The sequence below is a fragment of the Populus trichocarpa genome, chromosome 13 (genome assembly GCF_000002775.5).
Source record: "Populus trichocarpa isolate Nisqually-1 chromosome 13, P.trichocarpa_v4.1, whole genome shotgun sequence".
Classification (NCBI taxonomy): domain Eukaryota; kingdom Viridiplantae; phylum Streptophyta; class Magnoliopsida; order Malpighiales; family Salicaceae; genus Populus; species Populus trichocarpa.
Genome location: NC_037297.2, coordinates 5,246,764 through 5,259,066, shown reverse-complemented (window position 1 = coordinate 5,259,066; position 12,303 = coordinate 5,246,764). Strand labels below are relative to the sequence as shown.

At 33.9% G+C, this 12,303-nt stretch overlaps 1 protein-coding gene across 1 annotated transcript; it reads right to left on the bottom strand.

Moving 5' to 3' along the window:
- Nucleotides 1-266: 266 nt before the first annotated feature.
- LOC7489711 (probable arabinosyltransferase ARAD1) lies at nt 267-3,462 on the bottom strand. The gene is made up of 2 exons (XM_024584156.2): nt 1,806-3,462; nt 267-1,024 (listed from the first exon to the last, which is right to left on the bottom strand). The coding sequence occupies exons 1-2, from the start codon at nt 2,778-2,780 to the stop codon at nt 470-472; spliced, it is 1,530 nt and encodes a 509-aa protein (XP_024439924.1). The 5' UTR covers nt 2,781-3,462; the 3' UTR covers nt 267-469.
- Between the last annotated feature and the right edge of the window lie 8,841 nt (nt 3,463-12,303).

The window sequence follows — 12,303 nt, the reverse complement described above, 5'->3', positions numbered from 1 at the left end:
TTTTTCAGTTTCAGGCTTATAAAACTAAAACCAAACCGGTCAGTTTTTAAAAAATTCTAAGTGGTTTAATCGGGTTTTTTTCACGGTTCAGTTTTTTGGTTTTTTTCTCACCCCTACCCATACAGCAAGGTCAATGCAATACCACTGAGCAGGACTTCCTGGCTATGGTGACTCACTATACTCTTATTCAATGAAGGGAAGAATTTATTAACAACCAGAGAAAATAATCTGTGCATTATATACTGAGTCAAATCTGGAGATATATATAGACAGCAAAGACGGTAATATTGAGAGAAAAAATAAGCGATGCTGGAACACGCACGAAAACCAAATGCTTGAAACTCTATCATCTAATTTCCTAAATCTTTATTTTTACAAAAGAGTTGTCAAAATCTGTAGTGAGAATAAATTGAATTTCTCACCTTTATATATAAACAGAACCTCAAAGTATAAAGAAACACTGAATGTTTCACCAAAAATTACTAGGTGATGGTATTTTTCTTAACACTCCATCTTCATGGGTCCCAAAACGAGAAAATCGCCTAAACTTATTTACCTTCAACCTAATTGCAGGGACTTTTCTTGCTACAGCCTGCCATATCATTTGAACTGCATCGCCTTCCTTTGATGGATATTGGAACTCAAAGAAGTTTTCTACCTCTTTCAACCTCTGCCACATTCTAGTCCATTCATCCTTCTTAATACTCCTGACAAGGTTTATGAGGAACTTTTCTCTGACAGCATCTGAAGTGCGGACAAAAATGCAGAATTGAGAGTAGTCAAGGACATCCTCATAAGGGAGCTCGATATCATCACTGATGATGACCGGAACGCAGTGGCTGGCAATGGCATCAAAGAGGCGGTTTGATGAGGGCGTGTCACCTGCTATGTTAAGGCAGAATTTGGAGGAGTGCATTCCTTGAGAAGCTTTGCTCACTCCATCCTTTTGTACACTACCGAACTGAAAATGCACGTCTTTTTCATCTTTTAGAGCATAAAATAATTCTTGCCGAGCAAAGCCACCCTGAGTGAGAGAAATCCAAAATTGAAGAATCAAGGAATAAGTAATGTAAAGCCAACCTACAGTGACGCATATAATAATAATAGTTCGATGAAAAGAAAAATACTGGATCATCTTAAATAGTTGGTTTTTCAGAATCTAATGAACATGAAATGTGTTTCCGTGGCAGAAAACATTCAGCAAGTCAAATATGTCTTTTGACATTGTGAAGATCAAGCAAGGATTATAATGGCAAAGTTTCATGAGATGCTTTGGTGTTTTTGGAGTTTGTAACCACAACCAATCCTCAACAGCAGGCCGGAATAATTACCACAAATGAACTCCATTCATGTGCATATGGCTAGTTCATTACATCTGTAAGAAGTAAACTATATAGATATCAAGTCCACGCTAGTTTCAGAGCCAAAAATTCAAGTTTGCCAATTATTTTACCTCGACAGCTACATGATAAGATATGCATATAAAAAACTCAGTAAGTTGATAAGCTGGAATCGATGCCTCAAAATAGAATAAATTATTATTTTATTGGCATGTACTTTGACACTTGATCCATGAAATTATCCTAATCTAAACAATCTCTGTTTCACAGAAAAAGAAATAACGAGGAGGGAACTGGGAAGTGCATGCCAGTTTATGTTCTTAATACATAAAATTGTATCTATAGCTTATTTTTACGTTATGGAAAATGTCAAAAAGAAAATTTTGTGGCAGAAAAGTATTTATTGCAGTAGAAATTTTAAAGAAACAATTAACAGCAGAAATAGTAAAGAGGAAGAGAACATACATCTTTCCTGTATATGGCTCCTTGAAAATACAGCAAAGTCGGGCGGCTGTCAAAGTTAGAGGAGTCGTTGGCATAGCTTTTAATTACATGTTTGTATGGTGCAATCACATCTTTGCCAACATTTGCTATATTTGGAGAATACCTCCCAAAGTCTGCAAGTATGAACATTGCCGTCCATAGCTTCATCCTTGCATATAACATGCTATTTGGATGGTGAGCCAAAATGATATGGTCTCGCCCCCCAGACCTCTTCCATTCCTTTTGCGAAGTCACAAACTTGACCAACTTTTCTTCCAATGATTTGTTCTTGCTCTTCTTTTGGTGTGGATTCACCTTGGAATATCGGTTATAGCTTATAGAAGAAAAGAATGGCACAAATATAACATCAGCTTCACTAGAATTTTGAACTCTTACTGCACTACCAGCTCTAGGTATGCCAGGAATCTCTGAAGCAAGAAGATCCATTGTAAGCCAATATTCAATACTATGTTGCAAGTTCAGCCCACCAGGATATGCAGGCACTTTAGCTCTAAGATCAGGCCAAACACTACCCCCTTGAGGTTTCCAATCCAAGAGTCCAAAATGAAACTCAGAAGGCAAATCATACATGAAAACCTTAAGAACTTGATTGCAATTATTATCAAAACTGTTACATTTCACATCTCCTAAATCATCTTTCTCTTGAGGTTTTTCTTCTCCTCCATCTCCTTCAATGTCTACAGGAATTGCTCGTGCTCGATTTCCAATCGAGGGTTCAACATCATTCCGATTCCAGGATGCAGAATTGCCATTATCAATCACAGAATTAAGTTTAGGATGAGGTAACAAACTAAGGTCAATAAATCCGGCACTGACCGTGGAACGCAACATAAAAAACCATGACAGTATAAACAAGGCAGACACGAAAGAAAACAAGCAAAACATAGATTTCCTAGAAACAACCCCAAGGGATGATGAGGAGTGCTTCTCAGCCATTGCAATACAAATAATAATCCAACAAAAAAAAAAAAGAACAGAATCAGCTATAATATCTTGTATCAAACATCACATTTCTGCCAATATGATTCTCTATAAGAAATTGGTGTCAGTCACATCGGCTAAAAGATCTCTCTCCCTCTACAATCTCTCCAATATTCTTCAAAAAACTTTAATACCCAACAAACCAAATCGCCTCTAGACTGCAGAAAATAGATCAAAATTGATTTCCTCAACCTACATTGGCTAGAAAGTGAAAAACCAGCTCAATGTCATTCAGAACACAACCCACCAACAGAAAAAAGGACCAAAACCACTCAAAAAGAGAAAAGATTAAAAACCCACCAAAGAATCATATAGGAAAAACCAAAAAAAACAAAAGGGGTGTTTCTTTGTTCTTTGTACACGGTGTATAGAATCGTACCGTAGAAAATAAACGAGCACACACCAAAATTGGCCGTTGTTCTCCTCTCTCTCTCTCTCTGCCAGTTTTCTTTTCTTTTCTTTTTCTTTTGAGTGCAAAAACAAAACACAAAAGGAAGGACTCTGAAGTTGGCGTGGGGATAGGGTCTATCAGTAGAAGCGGGCTTTGCGCCTCTCTCTCTCGTCCTCTTCTTTCTTTCTTTGTCTGCGTGTTTCTTTTGTAGAGTACTTGTTTTGGGCTATTAATGGCTTTCTGTTTTGAGTTTTTATTTACCCTTATTTATATCAATATGTTATACATTGTAGTGTTAATTAATAATAATTACGGGAAATAGTGATAGTTGTAGTTGTTGTTATTACACGCAAAACTCAGATTCCACAAGGAAACCGATAGCTTCTTTGGCTTCTTATCTTTAGCATGTTTTGTTACTAACAAGATTCTTTTGAGAAACGGATAGCTTGAGCTTTCCTCTTTGAATTTGTATTTATTTATGATTTTACTATTTAATAAATTTCATATTTGGATATGAAAATCCAAATAAAACAACAAATAGAATTTCATTGTTGTTTCCTCTAGAATTGTTCTTAATTTAACTATTTCAAAGCTTACAAGGATAGCATCTGAAATTACAGTAGCAGTTGTTTTTTATAGGTTTTTTTACTTGAAAATATATGAAAATAATATTTTTTATTTTTCAAAAATTATTTTTAATATCAGAACATTAAAACAATCAAAAAACAACAAAAATAAATTTTAAAAAATCACGAAACGCGGTTTCAACCACAAAAACAAATAGCTCTATGCAAAAATGTTTTTAATTTTGTTTTTTTTTAGATTTTTTAATATATTAATATCAAAAATAAATTTTTTAAAATAAAAAAATATTATTTTAATGTGTTTCTAAATAAAAAAACACTTCAAAAAATAATCGCTACGAGAATACAAAATTAGCTCAAAAACAAATTGCAAATGATTTCTCTAAAGACTAAATAAACAATCGACACAAGTTTTTCTTTTATTTTGACATTTAATATATCCACGAGTCCATATCTATTTATAGATTATATCAAGTTTAAATTCTATTACAAATTCTCTTTTTTTTTTCTCATGAATATTCAAAATATACCAACTCGAAATAATAATTTAAGAGTTCCTAATTACTATCCAATCCAAGTCTTAATTGCAAAGTAACTCCATGATGAAAAAGAAGAATAAAAATTGAAGTCTAAAACTGGAGGAAGACTTGGAAATTACAAGCATTTTCTCTATATAATCATGATCACAAGTTTTCTATTACGTTCAAACTATGTACTCAAGGGCTTTGAGATTTGAATGCCAAATACTGTAAATATTTTAGGTAGACGTTGGATTGTATATTTGGGAAAATCCATGTTCTAAGCAGTCAAATTGTTAGCTAAGCAGTTGAATTTTGACGAATTTATTTTCTTTTCTTTTTTTCATTTATAATTTAGATGTGATATGAAAATATGAATGTATTTATACTTTATTTATTAAAATAAAATCACTACTTTTTTTAAAAAAAAAAAATACCTTGTAATGTTGTTACTGCGACGAAAGAATTGTTGAAATTATATTTATAAGGTGACCCAATATTAATTTGTCAATATAGAACAAGAGGCGGCTTCCCAACTCATCAAATGAGGTATGTGGTTGTAATTATTTTTTAAAGTATTTTTTATTTGGAAATGTATCAAAATAATATTTTTTTTTATTTTTTAAAAATCATTTTTAATATCAGCGCATCAAAATGATCTAAAAATAAAATAAAAAAATAATTTGAAGCAAAGAAAAAGATAAAAAAAATTTAAATTTTTTCAAAAGTACTTTTAAAATATAAAAATAAACAGCTTTATGTGGAATCATTTTGAAGAATTTATTTATAAATTATTCAAATAAGGTCTGATTTTTTGTTTTACTTTTCTCCTTGATGATTCTTTCAATCATCTTGTATTTCCAAATCGACCTTGTTCGTTGTCAATACATAGTCGACGTGGTTGGTGCCATGACTTGTTGGGTTTAGGTGGGAGCTTCTTTTCAAAATTTTGACTAAAAATCTAAAATAAACCATTTTCTTTGCAAAATAATAATTAGTTAACATGTCATTCAAGTTTCAATCCATTGATTGAAGTGATGGAAGTTGTTTGTTTTTGGGGGAAGAAATATTGTTTTTAAAATAATTGATTTTGTTTAAAATTAGTTTTTTTTAGTTTTTTTTTATCATTTTAATGTACTGATAAAAAATAAATTTTAAAAAATAAAAAAATAATAATTTATTTCCAACCAAAATACATTTTAAAAAATAATTATTACCACGATAATAAACATTTTAAAAAGGTTGGCCGATCATCTTTCTTTTCCATCATTTCTTTTAGATTACTACGTCTCAAGAGGTAAAATTTTCAAAATGTATCAATAAATATAGGCTTTTTATTATTATTATTAAATTGGAGGGATGTATTTAATTTTATAATTTTATCTATAAAAAATACACGAAAGCACCATCTAATTGAAAAAAAAAAAAAAAAATTATTTGCTAGCTTGTGATTCTATTTCGAGAAAGATTGTTAACCCGATGGATGTATCTTTCCTATCTTTCAAGATTAATCTGCTTATGATACGGGTTGCTGTTGAAGATGAAATGTTTCAATTAAGAACAAAAGTATCCCTCAAAAATTAATATATCCGAACAATTTTTTTTTAAAAAAAAATTGAGTATGCATGCCCAAGTTTTGAGATAAAATTAGTATATTTACGCGCGCTTCGTAGTAGGTCAATAACAAATTTTTTTCAAATATAAAAAAAAATATTAAGAATATAAAGAATATTTTAAGTGTCTTGGATCTGACAGCCATGGCAAATCCAATAGCTTTGGATCAGGTGATCATGCCTTGATCCAAAACATGCCAGCAACTTTTAGAATAAAAAAATAGAAAAAACAACGCCTCTATAATCCTTTGAACATGTTCACAGTACAAATACTCTATATACACAATACTGTTAGAGAATGATATAAATCATATCTTGAGATCTCACCTAAAAGTTTAAGCTATTAGATCGAGATGATTCTTTAATATGATATCAAAGCCTTAATGAACAAATGGTCATAAGTTCAAATCTCACCATCTCTATTTATTTAATAAAAATTAAACCACATGATAATATGAGTCTATGCAAGTTTTAAGTTCAAAATGTTTTCATATAAAAAGATATGTTAGAAAATAATATAAATCATATCTTGAAATCTCATCTAACAGTTTAAATTATTAAGTTGAGTTGGTTCGTTGATAAATCCCATAACAGAAATTTTCTCATATATATATATATATATATATATATATATATATATATATATAGATGCATGCTCAGAAAGATCCCACTTATGATACGGGTGCAACCGGGTAAGGTGGAACTGGAGTAAGATCCAGTGGCTTGATTCTATTATATTTTTCAATTTCTGAACCTAAAGAATCAAACTGTTTCTTGCAGTTGCAAAAAGAGACATGGTCTCAAATAAAATGCTAGTGATTTGTGAGAAAAAAGTGGGTGACCACGTGGTCCCATTTTTAAAGCACATACATATTCCACGGTTATCATGTCTATGTATTTTATTTTAATATATTGTTAAAAAAAATATATTTTAAAAATAATTTTTATCATTATCTCAAATACTCTCTAATTAATGTGACCATCTATAAGTCCAGCTGCTTGATCATAGAGATGGAAAATAAGATTCTAACGGGGGTATTTAAAATAATAGTAGCGATTATTTTTCAAAATATATTTTACTTGAAAATACATCAAAATAATATTTTTTTTATTTTTTAAATTTTATTTTTGATATCATCAAATCAAAATGATCTAAAAATACCAAAAAATTAATTTAAAATAAAATTTTTTAAAAACTCCAGTTGAAACGCCGCTCAACAGATTTACATAAAAGTTGATATTGTGATAATAATTGCTTTTCAATGTGTTTTCATTTTAAAATATATTAAAATAATATTTTATCTTTATTTTTTAAAATTTATTTTTAATATAAACATTAAAAAACGATATAAAATATAAAAGAAATTAATTTTAAATAATAAAAAAAAAAGATTTCTGTGTAACAACTCTTTTGAGCGGCGTTCCCAAACCAGAGTAATCAGTTGTCATCCCACTATTTAAATTGCTAATTAGTCGTTGTAGACTTCCACAACAATGTGACTTGTTGAACGATATAAAATATAAAAGAAATTAAATGAACGGGCAAGGAAATCTATGCAAGTCATAATCTATGCAAGTCAACGAAACATTATTATTTATTTATTTTTCGATGAACGGGCAAGGAAGGCACTTCTTTCTTAAAAACCCCCTCAAGTGCATTGTAATTTAGACGTGTCGATTATAGTTGAAGTCATTCTTACATCAATTTTTTATATCACCAAAAGATCCGGTTGTTTGGTAGCAGCACGTGCAAACAAATCTCCACACCTGATCTTGTTTTTACCTTTGAAATGAGTCTTTCTCTGTGTTGTACTCTCTTTTCTCCAGGTGGTGAGGCTTTGTGGTTTTGTAGGGGCGTGTGTTCATATCCCACCAACACCTTAATCTTGTTTCTGTTAAGGATATCAAGGATATCACTCCCTAGCTCCCTACAAACCAGGATACTTGATTTCAAATGCTTACTCTGTTGTGATTATCCCGAAAGTTATGGTTGATGTTATTGTAATGCTTATCACTACAACTGTAATGTCTATATAATTATAATGATACACACAGTTTGGCTATTGAGTCAAAATCATCTTTACTGTATATTATATTTCATGGTATCAGAGCAAATCTAGCTTACCCTTTAAAGATCCTGCTTTCGCTTTTCCGAAACATGGCTGAGTCTGGTTTCTCCTCCTCATCTCACTTTGCTTTCCCCAATCCAACGCAACTTATCTCTATCAAACTTGATGAGACAAACTATCTTGCGTGGACTGCCCAGTTTAAACCTATTCTCAAAAGTCACAATTTGCTTGGCTTTATTGATGGTTCTAACCTCTGCCCTGCTGCCAAAATGAGTTCATAAATCCTACTTACACCAGTTGGCAGAGTCGTGACCAACTTCTGCTAAGTTGGATCATCTCCTCTATTTCTCCAGCACTGGTGGCTTCACTCTATGGTTTGGACTCCTCATTTTTGGCATGGCAGTCTCTTGCTGTTCGATTTGCATCTCAATTAAAATCCTGCATCTCCCACTTGAAACGTCAACTACAGAATCTCCAACAAGGTTCCTTGACTTGTGCTTCGTATCTAACTGAAGCCAAGTTCTTAGCAGATCAACTATCTGCTGTTGGAAAACCAGTTGATGATGACGATCTCATATCCTTTATTATTGGGGGTCTTAATCCTACTTTCACACAATTTATTACCTCTTACTCCTTCCACACTCGGGAGGCTTCTATGTCATTTTTTGATTTCAGGTCTGAACTACTGAATCATGAAATAATTATGAACCGTCATGCTCCACTAAATCCTGCACTAGAAACATCCTCATTTGCTTTATTTACCAATCGACCAAAGTTTCAGCCTGTGAAACGTAAACTCCAATTTTCAAGGTCTTCAAACACCAACGCTACAAACCATAGTTTTCTGCCCCTTCCATATCTACCAAGGATGTTCATTCTGTTTCCAACTCTGGTGGTCGTCCCCCTTACCAGATTTGTAAAGGTAATAATCATCAGGCACTGGACTGTTTTCGTCGAATGGATTTTTCTTTCTAAGGACGTCATCCCCCTACAGACTTGACAGCCATGGTTGCTATTATTAATGCAGAATTCCTGAATTGTCAATGGCTTGTAGACAACAGTGCTAATGCACACGTAACTAATAATGTTGAGAATCTTGACTCCAAACGCCCGTTTGATGGTAATGAGATTGTCGGTGTAGGTGATGGTGCAGGTTTGTCTATAAAACATATTGGTTCATTCATTGTCCACTCTGGTAATAATCGTTTTATTCTTAAGAATATTATTCATTGTCCTCAAGCTGCTACCAATCTCCTTTATGTTAACAAATTTTGTGTCGATAATGATGTTACTTTTCATCTCACACATAATGCCTATTCGGTTTAGGACAATTAGGCGAGAATCATGCTCCTTTAGGGTCCGAGTGAAAATGGGCTCTATCCTATCAATCTCGCCAACTTATATGGGAATCAAGACACATAGCTCCCTTTGGCATCAACGTTTAGGTCATTCATCTGAGTCTGTCTTGCGTCATGTCTTATCAAATTCTAATTTACCTCTTGTTGGTTCGGTGCAAAAGAATTTTGTATATGAATCTTGTCAACTTGGCAAGTCCATTCAACAACCCTTTTCCAGCTCTCATCGTGAGACATCAGGTCCTTTAGATCTGGTTCACTTAGATGTTTGGGTTGCACCTCTTGTTTCACCTAGTGGTTTTAAATTTTATGTAACGTTTATTGATGATTTCAGTCGATTTACATGGTTGTATCCCATTGCAAACAAATCTGATGTCTTCAATTCTTTTGTTCAATTTCGGCTACTTGTGGAAAAATAATTTTCATCCCCTATTAAATGTTTACAAACCGATAACGGTGGAGAATATATTTCCTCACCTTTTACTCAGTATCTCTCACAGTGTTGTGTTTGATGAAAACTATTTTCCGCCAAAATAAGAATCCCAAATCACTCTCTTGTTGGTGTCGTGCTCCCTCCTGGTACGTCTTCCTCTCCCTTTCAAATTCCAGTTTCTACTAATTATTTGGGTTCACCACCTACCAGATCTACTGGTATGTCTTCCTCTTCCCTTCAAGTTCTAGTTTCTCCTCTTTCTTTGGGTTCCCCACCTACCCATCAGACTTCACCCCAGCCACATGAGCCTCTCGATTCATATGTGTCACCCATCTCAACCTCCATTCAAACTTCAACTGTGTCCCCTAATCCTTTGCCCCATCCACCTCTCATTGAATCACTTGATCATTTGGCATCTGTCGAGCACTCCCATGTCCATCATATTGTTACTCGCTCACAAACAGGGCATTCTCGACCTCGCCAATTCCCTAACTATGTGACCCATTATTCCTCACGACATGTACTTCACCTCTTCTATACGGTAGCCATCCCTCCTGAGCCTAACACTTTTACACAGGCAGCCTCTAAACTAGAATGGCGTGCAACTATGGAATCTGAGTTCAAAGCATTATTGAAAAACGATACATTGTCACTCTGTCCACGGCCTTCATCTCACTATATTGTCCGCAACAAATGGGTTTACAAGATCAAACAGAAACCTGATGGCTCTATTGATTGTTACAAGGCGAGGTTAGTCGCCAAAGGATTTGATCAGAAGTCTGGCGTCGACTACTTTGAGACCTTTAGCCTAGTTGTTAAAACGACAACTGTTCGTCTTATTTTAGCCTTGGTTGTACAGTTTCGATGGACTACACGACAACTAGATGTCTCCAATGCTTTTCTTCAAGGATACCTTGATGAGGAAGTTTATATGGAGCAACCAAAGGGGTTTATCAGTGCTGAACATCCTAACTTTGTATGTTGATTGCATCGCTCTCTTTATGGCCTTAAACAGGCACCACAAGCCTAGTTCACTCGTCTCTCACAGGCACTTTACGATCTTGGCTTCTCTGGTTCTCACATTGACTACTCTCTCTTCACTCTTCATAGAGATAAATTGCATATTTATAAATTAGTGTATGTCGATGATATCATCGTCATTGGCAATGATGATTCTACAATTTTCTTTATTATCTCAAAATTACAATACGAGTTTGTGATGAAGGATTTAGGTGACTTGAGCTATTTTTTAGGGATAGAGGTTGCATGTGATCATACAGGTTGCATTTACGTCAATCTAAATATATCGCTGATTTACTTGATCGTGCTAATATGGTCGGTGCTCGACCTTACAAGGCCCCTGCATTTCTGGTTCAAAGATGTCAAAATTTGATGGTGATCTCTTAGTTGATCCCTCTGAATATTGTCATATTATTGGCGCCCTATAGTATGTTACCATTACACGTTCTGATATTGCGTATTCTGTCAATCAGTTATGTCAACATATGCAAGCACCTATCAGTACCCATTGGACTTCGGCAAAGCGAGTTCTTCATTACTTAAAGCATACTACTAATTTTGGTCTTCATTATAAACCCAGTACTGTTGCCTTACATGCCTTCTGTGATGCGAATTAGACGGGTAATCCTGACGATAGACGTTCTTCCGGTGGCTATGACATCTATTTTGGTCAGTGTTTAGTTTCTTGGTCCTCTAAGAAACAACCTGTTGTCTCCAGATCCAGTATTGAAGCAGAGTACCGGAGCTTGGCCTTAACGACATCTAAAGTATATTGGATCCATATGCTTTTACGAGAATTGCATATTTATTTGCTTTCACCACCTACACTCTAGTGTTATAATCTCAATGCTATGTCTTTAGCCTCTAATCCTATTTTTCATGCGTGAACCAAGCATATTAAAATTTTATTCGAGAGAAAGTAGTTAACAAAGATGTGGTTGTTCGTTACATTAACACCCGCAATCAAGTTGCAGATATCTTCACCAAGGCCACACTGCTTCTCGATTTTGCATCTTGCGTGACAAATTATTGGTATGTTCCTTCCCAGTAATTTAAGGGAAGGTGTTAAGGATATCACTCCCTAGCTCCCTACAAACCACAATACTTGATTTCAAATGCTTGCTCTGATATGCTTAAACTTGTACTCTGTTGTGATTATCCTGAAAGTGTTATGGTTGTTGTTATTGTAATGCTTATCACTACAACTGTAATGTCTATATAATTATAATGATACACACGGTTTGGCCATTGAGTCAAAACCATCTTTTCTGGATATTGTCTTTCAGTTTCTACCTTGGTCTCACGGGAGGGATTGATGCCTGCTAATTGCTACCATAACTTCAAATTATGAGTGAACACAAGTACACGGATGCTCTTTTAACATGTTCAGTTATTACAACATAAAATCAAATTTATACCCTTTCAGGGTTGTGGTTCTTCCATCATGACAGTTATGTCTCATTACGCTATCGATCATATTAAGGTTGCATTTATG